Consider the following 15,306-nt stretch of genomic DNA (forward strand, 5'->3'; position numbering starts at 1 on the left):
ATTTTCACATATATGGTCATTGTTATTGTGGCTATTTTTTTAATTACAAGGCTAAAAAGTGAGTAGCTTGCGATATTACTACTACCAGACTACAAGTCTAAAAGGGTAATTGAAATGAACGGCCGCACGTACGGTCCCAAAATTGACGGTATTCAAAATAGCCTCGACCTGCCCACCATTATTGCTCTTCCGTATTTCGCTACCAGATTGGTAGAGCTATGCTATTTTTACTCTGTCTGTCTAATAATTTGTTCATCAAAGTCTACCGGATTGATATGATTTTTCTCTTCAGGAATTTTTCTATTGAATTGGTAAAAATTTATGCTATATTTATTCTACCTATCTGTTAAGTTGTTCATCAAGTCTACCCAATTCACATAATTTTTTATTGTTTAATAAAGTGTTCTTCAAATATGCAATTTTAATTTCTATCAAACCCACCAAAAAACTGCTCCAAATGATCACAAATTTGAAACAAGGCTTTCAAATACTAACAGAAATAATTCTCAGTCACCATTTTATTCAAATAAAATCAAATCAAAAAGACCCACTTTATCTTCTTCAACACTTTCTAAAGTTCAACAACAAAGTTTCGAGTTTTTAAAAGTAAATCACTAATTAAATCGGTGTTTGAATTAAAATATAAGCATAAATTATTAATATTCAAATAATTTTAACAATAATGGATTATTAACCTTCTATTTTTCATCACCAAATAGAAATTTCAAGCTTTAAATATGTGTTTAAGTAAAAAACAAAATGGGAACTTTTCGCTAAGACCATAAAAAACGAAGATATTCAGCCAAGACCAGTTCCGTCAGGGGGGACATGCCATGTAATTTTTTGGTCTAAAACTGTTACTGTTTTGTACCTCGCCCAAGTTCAAAGGCGTCCGAGTCACATTCTAAGAGGTGCTCTTGTAAAAATTAAAACCTGCTAAGTCAAAAATAGCGGAAGTGTGACAATGCGACAAGCAAAACTAATATTTTTTACTTCTTCTGCCTAAATTTGTTACTATTGATGAAATTATAAAGTTTACCTTTCAAAGATTAACAGAAAGAAAGACTGTTATAATTACGGAAACTTAGCATGTAACGGGCTCAAACTTGTTTTACACCCGTCAACTTTAAATTTTGCTAGGCCACTGAAAAGGAAATGGACGGTCATATTTTTGTCTAGTTAGAAATCCTTGCCTAACTAGAAGCTGCCAAGTCCACACAAAATCATCTCTCGTCATTTTTATAGTACTGCACACGAATTCTGATCGAGGGGAAGTGAAGACAAAAAATGGCAACCATGACATCTCTGCAGAGCCTAACACTTGCAAAATTCCCTTCACTTTCTTCCCTGACTCCCACCTCTTTCAAGTTTCTTGACCCTTTTCCAGCTTCCTTATCACCCTCTGCTGCTTCTTTCACTGCCACTGCATCTATCTTTTCTCCAATTAGACCCACTAAACCAAAACGAATTTCGTTGGTGACTAATGCTTCTTCCACCACTGCTTTCCCCCAGAATATCGGTGATGTCCTCGCTGATGTTACAATCTTCACTGCCACTGGTGAGTCCGTCAAGTTTGAGGACCTTTGGGATCAAAATGAGGTATTTGCCTTCTTATTTGACGATCTTTTTTTTTTGGGGGGGGGGGGGGGTAGGGAGGGGCTTGAAAATTTTCCAAGATTTTGGGTTCTTAAGGTGTCTGAATTCCTGAAATGGCTATATAATTGTAGAGTGCCAAAGAAAATTGTTCTTACAAAACTAGTTAGTTTAGCACCTGTACTTGTGGGTTGTAGCTTGTTGTGCGTGAATAAATTGAGGGGTGCGCAAGCTGGTCGGAACATCTTAGTTATCACAATTACATATAACTAATACCTTATAAATACTATTTACTCCGTTAGTGCATAGAACTTAAACTCAATATATATATATATTGAAAGGGGCTGATGGAGCTTGGAAATGATGGGTTCAACTGAATATTCAATTAATATGAAAAATTGAACCCAAAAGTTAAAAACTGCAATGCTTTCGGTGACAAGAATCTTAAAAGGTTGAATCCATTGAATTTAAATCACAGATTCGCCTTGTAACGACCTGGCTGGTCGTTTTGAACTTTAGCATTCCGTTCGGTAGTTTAAGTTATTGAAAAGCTTCATATTATGTATTAGGACTTGCGTGTATAGTCAATTTCGATTTTCGAGGTATTCGGGATTGATTTGGTAGAATGATAGTTGACCAGAATTTTGACTTTTGTGTAGACGACTCCAGAATGGTGTTTTGATGATTCCAATAATTTCGTATAGGGATTTTGGACTTAGGCGTGCGTCCGGATTTGTATTTGGAGGTCCGTAGGTTGATTTGATACTTTTTGGCGAAAATTGTAAAGTTGAAAATTTGGAAGGTTGAGAGGTTTGACCGGGAGTTGACTTTATTGTTATCGAGCTCGGATTGTGGTTTCGGGAGTTAGTATAGGTCCGTTGTGTCATTTGGGACTTGCATGCAAAATTTGACGTCGTTCCTGATTGGTTTGATATGTTTCGGCATGAATTTTAGAAGTTGAAAGTTTATTAGTTTCATTAGGCTTGAATTGGGGTGCCATTCGTAATTTCAATGTTGTTTGCTGTGATTTGAGGCCTCGAGTAGATCCGAGTTATGTTTTGGGATTGGTTGGTATAATTGGACGGGGTACTGGGGGCCTCGGGTGTATTTCGGATGAGTTTCGAGTCATTTCCATATTGTTGAGGAGGACTAGTTCTAGTGTTTCGCATTTGTACATTTTGGAGCACAAATGCGGATCCGCTTCTGCGTGATTTTTGCCACTTCTGCGAGTTCTTGCATGGTCAGGCTTTCCGTCTCTGCGGGTAGGTGAACGCAGGTATGAGGACGCATCTGCGCATTGTCGATCGCGGATGCATGCTTGTGGCTCAGGGTGATTGTCTGCTTCTGCGGATATTTTTACGCTTCTGCGGTGTCGCAGATGCGACTTCCTTTGCGCAGATGCGGATTATGGGTCTGGTAGGCTATCATCGCAGGTGCGCTTCTGTCACGACCCAAAATCCATTAAAGGTCGTGATGACGCCTAACACCGCTGTCAGGCAAGCCAACCATAATTAATTAACTTAATTACCTATTTTAGTATTTTTGAAATAAAAATTTGTTCAATTAAATAGTAAAGATAAAACTCATAAAGTAAGTGATAAATATTTTAGCAACTAAATTTCTAAACAACCCATAACCACTCCCAAAACCCGGTGTCACAAGTGCATGAGCATTTACTAGGGAGTTAAAATAAAATACAGCATCTGTCCGGAATACAAATTAGACAAGAAAAATGTAAATAACTCTGAAGGATACTCTGTTGGCTGCGGATCGTAATATAGAATGCAGCTCACCTAAGTTCCCGCATTTTTAACCACACCTCTGCGCCCACAAGGCCGCTAGACATATCTGTACCTGCACAATAAAAATGTGCAGCAAGTGTAACATGAGTACGAAAAATAACGTGTACCCAGTAAGTATCAAGCCTAACCACGAAGAAGTAGTGACGAGAGGTCGACTTTGACACTCACTAAGGGTCAATAATATTAAAATAGAGATAGTTAAATCAACATGATTTATAGGAATAACAATAATTTTCTTTAACCAGCTGAAATAATCAACTCTTTCGATTCCAATAATTTTCAATTTATCAATTAGCTTCACAAGCTACAATAAAATATTAAGGTATCGTGTAATTATTATTATTAGGCACGATTTCTGCCGAGGTCGTACGACCCGATCCAGAGTGTCGTGTACACTGCCGAGGGACGTGCGGCGCGATCCATAGATGCATCTATACTGCCGAGGCGTTCGGCCCGCTCCATAAGAAAAGAGGGCATTATTTTCTTATGAACCTCCGGAATGAGAAGTTATTATAATATTAACACGTAGGATGTTCAATCTTTATTAACAATTCAATAATTTACACAAAATTCGAGTATACGAAGGTTCGATCTTTTACTATTTCCTCAAACAATTTACAATATAATTCCAGTAATTTAAGCAATTAAAAGAGGCAATTATCACAAGTAATTCATGATTTGAGTCCTAAACTATCCGTACTTTAGCAATATTAGTAGCTACGCACGGACTCTCGTCACTTCGTGCGTACGTAGCCCCGACAATTAGCAACAATTATTAATTTAAATCACCTATGGGGTAAATTCCCTCTTACAAGGTTAGACAAGAGACTTACCTTGTCTCAAAGCTCACTTCCCGATCACAACGTCGCGTTAAAGTCTCAATTTAATGCCGAAAATTCCAAAACTAACCAAATGTTATGAAAAATAATTAATACATGCTCAATAATTCGAAATTGGGCTATTAAATTAATTACCCAACCCAAAATGGTAATATTCTTAAACGTTACCCATAAACGTTACCCGGATTCCGGAAATTTTTCGGAGGAAAACGTTACCCATAATCTCAAGAACTCAAATATATAATTTTCATCCAATTCCATGTCCAGTTTCGTGGTCAAAATCCAAAATATCAATTTCTAGGTTTTTCTTCAAAACCCCAAATTTTTACTAATTTCCATAAATTTTCACGCCTAAATTCGTATATAAACCAAGTATTTAACTTGCAATAGGTAGGAATCATTTACCTTGACATAGATGATGAAGATGGAGCTCCAAAATCGCTCCTAGGTCGCTTCCCATGAAGAAAATGAGATGAAATGAGCCAAACCCGTTTTTGCAAACTTATACACTGCCCAGACGATCCTTGTTCGCGTTCACGAGCCCCCCATCGTGTTCGTGATGAACAAAATTCTCGAAAGTCATTTTTCAAACTCTTCTAAGACATCCTCTAGTATAATGGTCATAACTTTTTGTATAAAACTCCAAATCACAAATGGTTTGACTTTCTGCAAACTAGACATCAAGGGCTATAACTTTCATATGTTGATCATCTTCCAATTCATTGTAGATTGCGAGATATAAGCTTCCAACGTCAGTCATGTGCAGTAGAGACAAACTCTTCCCGGATAGTGTGTAGTGTATCCACCATAACCTTTTTGTACACAACTCCAAATGACAAATGACTTACCTTTTTGAAAACTAGACACCAAGGGCTACAACTTTCATTTTTGGATCACCTCTCGATTCATTATAAATTGAGAGATGTAAGCTTCCGAGTCAGACGACGGACAACAGAAATTCCTTCTTAGCGAACGCGAAGAACAAAGTCCCAGCTGCAAAATTCTTCTTCGCGAACGCGAAGAACAACATCAGAACCAGCAACCAGCAGCATTAAACACTCAAACTTGGTCCGAAACCACCCCGAATCACACCCGAGGCCCCCGAGACCTCGTTCAATCGTACCAACCAGTCCCAATACATAACACGAACCTGCTCGAGGCCTCAAATCACATCAAACAACATCAAAACCACGAATCGCACCCAAATTCAAGCTTTATGAACTTTAGAACTTCAAACTTCTACATTCGACGCCGAAACCTATCAAATCAAATCCGATTGACCTCGAATTTTGCACACAAGTCATAATTGACATTACGGACCTACTCCAAGTTTCGGAATCGGAATCCGACCCCGATATCAAAAAGTCCACTCCCGGTTAAACTTCTTAAAAACCTTTAAATTTCTAACTTTCGCCAAATGACTCCAAAATTACTTACGGACCTCCAAATTAACATCCGAACGCGCTACTAAGACCATAATCACCATACAGAGCTATTCCCAGACTCGGAATCCCAAAAGGACATCGATAACATTGAAATGCACTTCAACTCAAATTTATGAAATTTTTCCAAAATGCCAACTTTCCACAATAGGCGCCGAAACGTTCCCGGGTCATCCAAAACCCGATCCGATCATACACCCAAGTCCAAATTCATCATACGAGCCTATTGGAACCGTCAAATCCCGATTCCGAGGTTGTTTTCTAAAAATGTTGATCGAAGTCAAACTCGTCCTTTTTAAAGCCAACTAAGGAACCAAGTGTTCCGATTTCAACTCGAACACTTCCAAATCCCGAACCAACCATCTCCGCAAGTCATAAATTAGTAAAAGTACATACGGGGGTCTTATTTAGGGGAACGGGGTTCTAATAGTCAAAACGACCGGTTGGGTCGTTACATTCTCTCCCACGTAAATATACGTTCGTCCTCGAATGTGCTAAGAACTGTTCCGGAATTGTCCAAAATCACTGTTTAACACCTCGGGCACCTACCCGTGCTACCACTACTCAGTTGAGCACATTAGCTCGAGCCAATCTAAAGATACTCCCCTTTATTTAGGCAAATAAGCCTTAGAACCCAATTCTAACATTCAGAATTCTCCACCAGTCCTGTTTCGAACATACGAACACCGTATCAATCACTAAACGATGCACCAAAACAGGATTGCATACCTTTGTTGAATTTAGACCATGCACCGCATAATTCACATGACTATAATAACATCCTCCGATTACAATAGCCGAAATTCCACGAATCTGATGCCAACAACACCTCATGACACATATAAGTCCTGTTCCAACTCTTGCAATGCTTCCACGATGGAAGAAATGTGTAGAAATTCATAACCAACTGCCGAGTCAACAAATCATTGAGTTTCTCCTTCTGACAAGAACCATTACCTCATTATGAACCAAATAACGATATTTGCTCTCAACTATGCCTCACATAAATCCGATCGCACTGATCTCAGGTCCAATAATCGCGTCTCACCCAGTACAAGTTGCTCAGGCAATAAGCCACCTCAGACACTGCCAAAAGTCTCATATAATGCCACAATGTGCCAACAAGCTACAAACTCGAATGTGATGCATAAGGGAACGCACTCTGGAAAGAACTACTCACCCCACGTAGCTATTTAAACAACCGAAAAGATGTTATGAACCTTCCTCAGAAAATGAGAAACAAAACACACAAGAGTAGGTATAGGGAACTGTACCCAACATCACACTGTTGCGGTGTGCACCCCAGCCCCCACATCGAAGCTTTATTATTCGAAATTGTTTCCTATGACTTTTATTTATGAATGCAAGGTAAGGCTTCGCACGATAGACCCTTGTAGTCCGGCCCTTCCCCGGATCCCGCGCATAGCGGGAGCTTAGTGCACCGGGCTGCCCTAAGTTATTTTGGCTAGATTTGAACCGTCCGTAGGTTGTTTCACACGAGAAGGTCTTTTAGTGTATTGATTTAGTTTCTTTGAGGTAAGTATCTTGCCTAACTTTGTGTGAGGGAACTACCCCGTAGGATTGAGATTAATTGCACTATTTGGATTATGTGAAAATATGTACATGAGGTGACGAGTGTGTACACGACCTTATATGTGGCATTAACTGGATTAGACTCTTAGGCTTCTTATATGCTTTTCATTGAATTTGTCATTTCATGTTCTATATTCCATTATCAAGTTTATTCTTATATGCTTTATTTGAGGTTGTTAGCATATGTTCTATTTTTTATTTGTCAAGTTTACTCTTATATACTTTACTTGAAGTTGTTACCTTGTTATCTTCACGTTACCTCTTTCATTGTTGAATTATTCTTATGTGAAGTTGCTATTAAATGATATCACTTCGTTGTCAAGTTATTCTCATATATTTAGACGTAGTTGCTAGTTCATGCCATCTCTTTCATTGTTAACTTATGTCATACACTAGAATTCGAAGTTGCCATTTCATGGAAATACCTTCATTATTGAGTTTATTCTCAAGCAATTAATTGAAGTTGAAGTTATTGAAAAGTCATTAACCTGGTTTAGTTGAAGTGGTTGTTTAATGGTGTATTGTTCATTGTTGAGTTATTTTCCCCGTTCATTTTGTTGCTATTGAGATTTTGTACACATCGTGTTTGAGCCGTGGGCTATGTGTTGTGGTGATATTGGTAATGTTGTTGTGAAAAGGTTGCGGCCTATGTGCACTTGTGGTACGAGTTGATATGTCGTGTTGTTGTGATGTTAGCACATGTGGATTTGCTCTGTGGATTGATTGTTGTTATGCGGAGCATAAAGGTGGCATCTCACTGTTGTTGATCATGCGGAGTGGTACGGGTGGCTATTGATATATTGTCTGGGCGGAGTGATACCGGTGGCTATTGTGTTAATGTCTAGGCAGAGTAATGCGGGTGTCTATTATGTTACATATCTGGGCGGAGCGATACAGGTGGCCATTAGGATATTGTCAATACGGGGAGACAAGGGTGGCTATGTCAGGGATGATATGTGACGGCCTGGGGGCACAATGTTGATGATATTCGTGTGATGGTGTGATTTTCCTTGTGTGTGTTATGCACCTTACGTGACTTGTTGTGTTGCTTCTGGTGAGCTACTCGATATCTTTGATACTACTTGTTGGCTTGGACTATAATAATACACTTGCACAAGCATACACCATAGCATGCCGTTTACATCGGTTCAGGAGTATGAAACTTGACATTCATTGATCATGCACATGTATTCTGTATTACCTAGTCTTGGGAGGCTGTTGTGATTATTGCCGCGTAGGCTTGTTTCACATTTATTTCGATATTTATATTAAACTCTGCTTTAAAATATCATTGTTAAACTGGCTCAACTGTTGCAAGTAATCGGCTTACCTAGTCTTAGAGACTAGGTGCCATCATGACGCCTAAGGCGAGATTTTGGGTCTTGACACGCCTATGCTTTTAAGTATTCAAGGATTGTTCTACACTGAAAAATTTTCTTTAAATGCATGGTCAATTGGCTGAGTGACGTTTTTTGTTCCATAGTTGCATTTGTTATGGCCAAGTTAAGATTTTTGTTCTTGGTTTTGTTTGATCCCCCAGGGAGTAGCTGTTGTTGCACTCTTGAGGCATTTTGGCTGTCCATGCTGGTAAATCATGATGCTCTTTGCTTTTTCAAGACAATATTTTGGTATATTATCTACAATTGTTCTTTTCATATCCTTGCTTAATATGCATTATTAGTTGGGAACTTGCTAAAGCACTCAAAGAGTCAAGGGAAAGATTTGAATCTGCTGGTGTAAAGCTAATTGCTGTCGGTATCGGTGCTCCTAGCAAAGCTCGTATTCTTGCTGAAAGGGTATGTCAACTTCACCACTAATGTTGCATTCCGTTGTTTACTTCAAAAATTTGCTAATGATTTAGTTCTGTGGCATATTATTTGTATTTCTTTCAAATAAGCTAGTTGAGCTCTTACTTTGAATTGCACTTTCTGTCATATCAAACTTCTGACGCACTTGGTGAAGCAAACTTAGAGCCCCTTGACATATATTTGAAGTTGAAATCGGAAAAAATGAAGTTGAAGTTGAAAATATTTATGGAAGTTGAAGTTATTTATCAAAAGAAAAAAGGTTTGTGAAAGTTGAAGACACGTGAGCGAAAGTTGAATATTTGAAAAATGTCACTCGGAATACATCTTCAGAATCAGACCACAACTTCAACTTGAAAAAACCAGTTCAAATTCAAATTTTCATCTCAGTTTTTGACAAAGAAATGCCAACTTGCAAGCGTAAATCTCTTTATTTGGAAGTCAAGTCCACAGACAAACGCCACCATAATGGATTCCCTAAATGTCAAAATGTGGTTTCTGCAAGAATATAGTGTAGGACTTGCCTTAAATCTTGACCGACCTTAGCTAAAACTAAAAGTTTGTGCTCATTGGTAACTATGTGTCCTTGGTAGAAATTTTTTAACTGTTTGTCTGATCGGCCTCTATTTGGATTTGGACGAAATTTGATTTACCTAATATTTAGACATAGTTAGTATCTTTGTTGGTGGGAATTTGGTTTTTGTTAGAACCTTCGTATACATAGTCCACTCCTCAGATTTGCAAGTTCTTTTTCACTTGATTTTAATTTTGCATACAGATTTACATGTGCTCTTGTTATCTTTCCTCAACTATTAGTGAAGCCTTTAGGTAAAAGATAAGGTGACATTCCATGTTACCATGTCATTTACAGTGGTATTATCATTTGAGCATACATTAAGTGGACCAACAATCTGGAGTTCCTATTCAAAAAAGAAAAAATAATCATTGAAGGTGATGATTTTATCTTTGACGATGTGTCTGTTAATAAACATCATTTAAGTATTATGTGATTAATCATTCCAGTGGAACCCTTTAAAATAAGGGTGCAAGTCTGGTACCCCGTGCTGTGGTGATTTGAGAACAAAAGATGTTACCTTTCAGATACAATATTAGCTTTGGAGCTCTTCAGAAAAAATAAAGAAAGTTGTTTTCAGCATAAACAATTTGGGATTCAGTGGGAGTAACATGTCAGTTTTCAGAAACTAACTTTAAATTAAGATTCAATTCCTTTTGGATCAAAGTTTCCCCATTTTAAGGATTAATTGGGGTTTGACCAGTCGAACGAGAGTTGGGTTGCTATAAGTCTAGATTTACCTTAATCCTAAGCTTGGACCTGCATTGATCCTGTTGATACTGCAGTTGTACTTGACCTAACCAGATGGCTTTAACTATAATTAGATTTAGCTAAAATTTCTTGGAAAAGGTGCACATATTATTTTAACCTTTCCAGTTTGAATAAAATGTAATTATCTCTAAGCATGGAGCACACCAAATCAAACACACAATGCTATCAACTTTGTTGACCTCTGGTTTGATTCGTTGGACTTTAACGCTAATCATCCCCATATTGCTATCTTCTTCCCTTTTTAGTTGTGTAGTTCTCCCCTTTCTCTTCCGTTTTTCCCATGTTAAAATAGCAAGCTAGGTTAGCTCATTATTGTGATTTAAGTAAGTTATTTAAAGAACTTTTGCTAATAACATTGAAGGGGAGCCTTGGCGTAACTGGTAAAGTTGGTGTCATGTGACCAGGAGGTCATGGGTTCAAGCCGTGGAAACAACCTCTTGCAGAAATGCAGGGTAAGGCTGCGTACAATAGACCCTTGTGGTCCGGCCCTTCCCCGCGCATAGCGGGAGCTTAGTGCACCGGGCTGCCCTTTTGCTAATAACATTGAGTGTTATTGTTGAATGAGTTGCAGGAAATCAGCATGTAGTATCAAAACCGTTACTTTACTTTCTGACATCTAACCATATACAAATTTAGTAGAAAGGTTGAAAGTATTTGGCAATGCTCTTCTCAGCTTAACTATAGTCAACAATTGTTTGCCAATATCGTTCCTAAGCCCTAATGAATAAAGGGGATGTGTTCAGTCCCAATCATCTTCATCATCTTTTCTTCATTTGACACATCTGGAACAGGGGAATTTGGTTCCTAAAGCATCCACAAAACCCGTTCTTGTCTATTTTTTCAGTGAGTTCCAATACTGCAGCAACTTGATCCAGTAAAGGGCACTCGGTTCAGAACTCTTTTTTTTTACATTCTTTTCCTTTAAGAGTTGAATATCTCTGAAGGTAATAGCACCTTGAGCTCACTCCTTTGCTTTGAAGGTTTATTGAAATATTGCGAATAAAGGTTTTATCTCTAAGAAGGTAAAGACCCACGTGTGCTCAATGAAAGATGGGGACTAACATTGAGGTTTGGTATGTATATGTTAAAAGTTGAAAAATGCATGCTCACTGAAAAACGTGAACTAAAGTTAGAGTTCTGGTGATTGAAACTTTAAAAAAATAGGAAGAGCAAGAGTTAAAAATTAATCCAGGGACTTGAAATCCTGGTTTTGTCATTGATTGGGAACTTTTGATGATTACTGGCTAAAATTGATTTCGCAATTTGGGATTTTGCCTTCTTTATCCTTGATTTGTATGCCATGTTTGTTTAAGCAAATAAGTGGGTCAGAATCGGAGCTAGGATTTCAACTTTATGGGTTCTGGATTTTAGAACGACGACTTCAAATGCTGATAACTGGGTTCTCAATTTAATATTTGTACATATTTAATGAATTTTTTAACATAGATACACTGTTTGAGCATAAGCCAGTGGGTTCGGCCGAACCCGTAGCCGGGCTTCTAGCTCCGCCCCGGATGCACCCATAACAAGCATGCGGACTTTTTTTTGTCTCATTTGTCCTTGATGTGGAGTAAGTTAATGTGATCAAATATTGACGATTTGTTGAGGAATCTGCTCTGGATTTGACACTTGATTTACTTATGAAGGAGTTAAATAAGGACGGAGATATATATATCTAAACAATTGTGTTTAGTTACACACTGACTTTAGACTTCATGTAGCATGTACACTATTTGATTGCATTATGCTTTGTTAAATAACACATCATGGAAAGTCTTATGTAATGGAGAAAAAGCAAAGAGATATACGGAGTGGACTCAGTTGACATGTATCCCTTGTAAGTGGCATCTGGAGAATGCATTTATGTTGAACTTCTACAATGCTCACAGGCTGCCCTGATCCATCTTATGCATGAAATATTCAGCCTTATTCATGGAAAATAAGCTGCATTGTTGATCCGTTGAAGTAGTTTTAAATTTGGCATCTAAGTACATGATGGTAGAGTATTTTCTGAAGTTTCTCTAGTTTAAACTCCACATAGGTAATAGTGGTTGTTGGAAGTAAAGCTTATTCATGTTGGTATGCTTATATTAGGTTCGGTGCTGGTAAATGAAAAGGATATAAGGGTGTAGGATGGATATTGAGGATTCATATAGTCGAACTAAACTAGTTTGGGATTGAGCCTTAGTAGCTGTTATTGTTCTTAATTTAAACTGGCAACTGATCATGCTGTTAATAACTTGATTATATCTTTTAAGGATCGTGAGATCTGATTCTTTTAGCTTCATTATTCATGTGGCCAGCTACCATTTCCATTGGATTGCTTGTATGCTGATCCAGACCGCAGGGTTAGTATCTGTTTATCTCCACAACTATGCAAATACTTTATTTTCCTTTGGTGTTTTTTTCTTTGAAAATTTTCACACTACTTTTGTATCTCAGGCATACGATGTTCTAGGCTTGTATTATGGTTTTGGGCGCACATTTTTCAACCCAGCAAGTGTAATGATCTCAAGAAGCTAGTTTCTCTTCATAAAGATGATCAATATATATAGTAATTACTTGATCTTTACCTAATTTTAGCTTTACTTGACTATTTAACATGCCAGGCTAAAGTGCTCTCCAGACTCAAAGAACTGCAAGAAGCTACAAAGAACTACACCATTGAAGCCACCCCCGATGACAGAAGTGGCGTCTTGCAGCAGGTTTAAGCTTTTTCTTTCTACTGCTACATTTTTGTTCATAATTAGGGGTGTCAAGTTTAGCCCATGGAAATATAGTTTGATTATGTAATTAAACAAATAATGAAAAATGATTTTGAGTTGGATGACTTATTGTTTAATCCAAATTGACAAGAAAACATTGAGCGGGTTATGATATTGTTTTAGCCCATGTTAACCCGCCCAAATGTAGTCCATTTGACGCTTCTATAATCATGATTGCTCTAAAAGAGGCCTTAGTGGAAGGTAGTAATATTCATTTGTATATTCATAATCAGGGAGGGATGTTTCTCTTCAAAGGGAAGCAATTGTTGTATGCATGGAAGGATGAAGGAACAGGTGACCATGCTCCGATGGAAGATATCTTTCATGTTTGCTGCAAAGTTCCTGTTGTATAAAGCCTATTCAAGGGAAGTGGATACATATAGAATTTAAGTTTCTCCTTGTTTATCTTGTAAATTTGCTAAATGTTATAACCAAATATGAGGAGGAGAGTGAGAGGTAAATAGCTTATATATAGCAAATTTCAACAAGTATGCAAGTATATTATAAATCTGGTAATGAAATATCACAAGAGCCGTAATTGGTAAAATTTAATATTTATTTTGCGGACATTGGCACATATATATAATATATACTACTGCTAATAGCTCTATTACCTGTATTTTAGCCAAAGATAAGACTTAGCAGCTGTAGCCCCAACATGTTATAGCCAAATCACCATTAATGTTCATCATAATGCTTCCAAGTTGTAACATCCATCACATCTTCAGAACACGCATAGATATTTACTAGAAGGGCAAAATCATATGTGGAAGCCATGGCAACGTAGTAGGGGATGGTATCTTCGTCTCAAATGAAACACCAAAAGATACATTTTTTTTCTTTTGAGTGTGTGTGTGTTGAGATTTGTTGGAAACACGAGGTGATGTGAAAATGCAAATTTGAAGAAGATTATTGATGATTTCGACTGTTTGGAGTCAAAATTCAGAGTTTAAATCGACATAAAAAAGAGTTCTCTATTTATGCATTGAATTAATTTAAAGTGACATGTTTAGAAAATAGTATATCATTATTGAATGGCCAAATCGGTGTACGACCCCTTAAACTTGGCTCCACTTTCCATTTTGACACATTAATTTAGTTCTTTTCCTATTGAACATTTTAACTGTACTTTGGACTATACCATTTAAACACAATGCATGACCGGACTGTAAAAACTTAAGCGCGTTTTTTTAAATGCTTCCCACGTAGAATAACATACCAATAATAGTCTGACACATGTTTATTTATCCAGGTCGGATAAAAAACCCCGTTTTTACCTTACCCACATACGTCGCCTCACTTAATCGATCTTCCACCCAAAATCCCCTTTCTTTAGCCTAATAAACCCTAATAAACCACATTGAGACCGATTTTCGGTGGAATCTTCATCGATTTTGAGTTAGATTCAGCTGTCCGTCAACTATTTGGCCATTATATTACTAATACGGGTAATCGTTTGCTTCTTTTGACCGTGGTGGTGAGTGGAGTTGGTCGTAACTGGAGCTGGTCGTGACTGGAGTTGGTCGTGACTGAAGTTTCGAGGGTCTAGACATGTCTGCAGACGAATATATTCTTGTCGATTTTTACCATGGTGGACATATTGTCAAGGATCCTGTTCCAAAATATATAGGAGAGAGGGGTGAGGATGGTCACATGATAGACAAGGACCATTTTTCTCTTTTTGAGCTTTTGTCCTACACAAAGGATATGGGTTATGCTGAGGTAGAGGGTTTTTATTTAATTAATCCTAAATCTAATGACTTTGTCTTGATTGAAAATGATGAACAACTGTATAATATAGTTTGTCACCTTAATCATCTTGATCATTTAGATTTGTATATTAAGCAAGTAGTTAATGAGCCTGTGTTGCTTGATGAGACTGTCCCATGTGGCCTTTTATGTGGGCCAGAAGTTGTTGAACCAAGTGAAAATACATTAAATAAAGAGGCTAGGGCAACATTTACTGTTTCAGAGGATATAAATGTCCAAGAAAGTGCTGCTAATAACACATTTGTGCCTGAGAAAAATCTAGCTGATATTGGGGTTGCAGGTGAGAATTTACAAGGGGCTGAGGAAACAACAAATATAGATGCTAGTTTGGCATCAGATCTGTCAAATAGTG

General features: G+C 37.7%; 1 protein-coding gene across 1 annotated transcript; it reads left to right on the forward strand.

The window, feature by feature from the left end:
- The first annotated feature begins 1,210 nt into the window (after nt 1-1,210).
- LOC104115214 (thioredoxin-like protein AAED1, chloroplastic) lies at nt 1,211-13,742 on the forward strand. Its single transcript, XM_009625800.4, has 7 exons — nt 1,211-1,599; nt 8,810-8,856; nt 8,951-9,065; nt 12,723-12,767; nt 12,862-12,921; nt 13,029-13,124; nt 13,418-13,742. Exons 1-7 carry the CDS (start codon nt 1,288-1,290, stop codon nt 13,535-13,537), a joined length of 795 nt encoding a protein of 264 aa, XP_009624095.1. The 5' UTR covers nt 1,211-1,287; the 3' UTR covers nt 13,538-13,742.
- The last annotated feature ends 1,564 nt before the right edge of the window (nt 13,743-15,306 follow it).

This window comes from Nicotiana tomentosiformis, chromosome 2 (assembly GCF_000390325.3).
Source record: "Nicotiana tomentosiformis chromosome 2, ASM39032v3, whole genome shotgun sequence".
Lineage (NCBI taxonomy): Eukaryota > Viridiplantae > Streptophyta > Magnoliopsida > Solanales > Solanaceae > Nicotiana > Nicotiana tomentosiformis.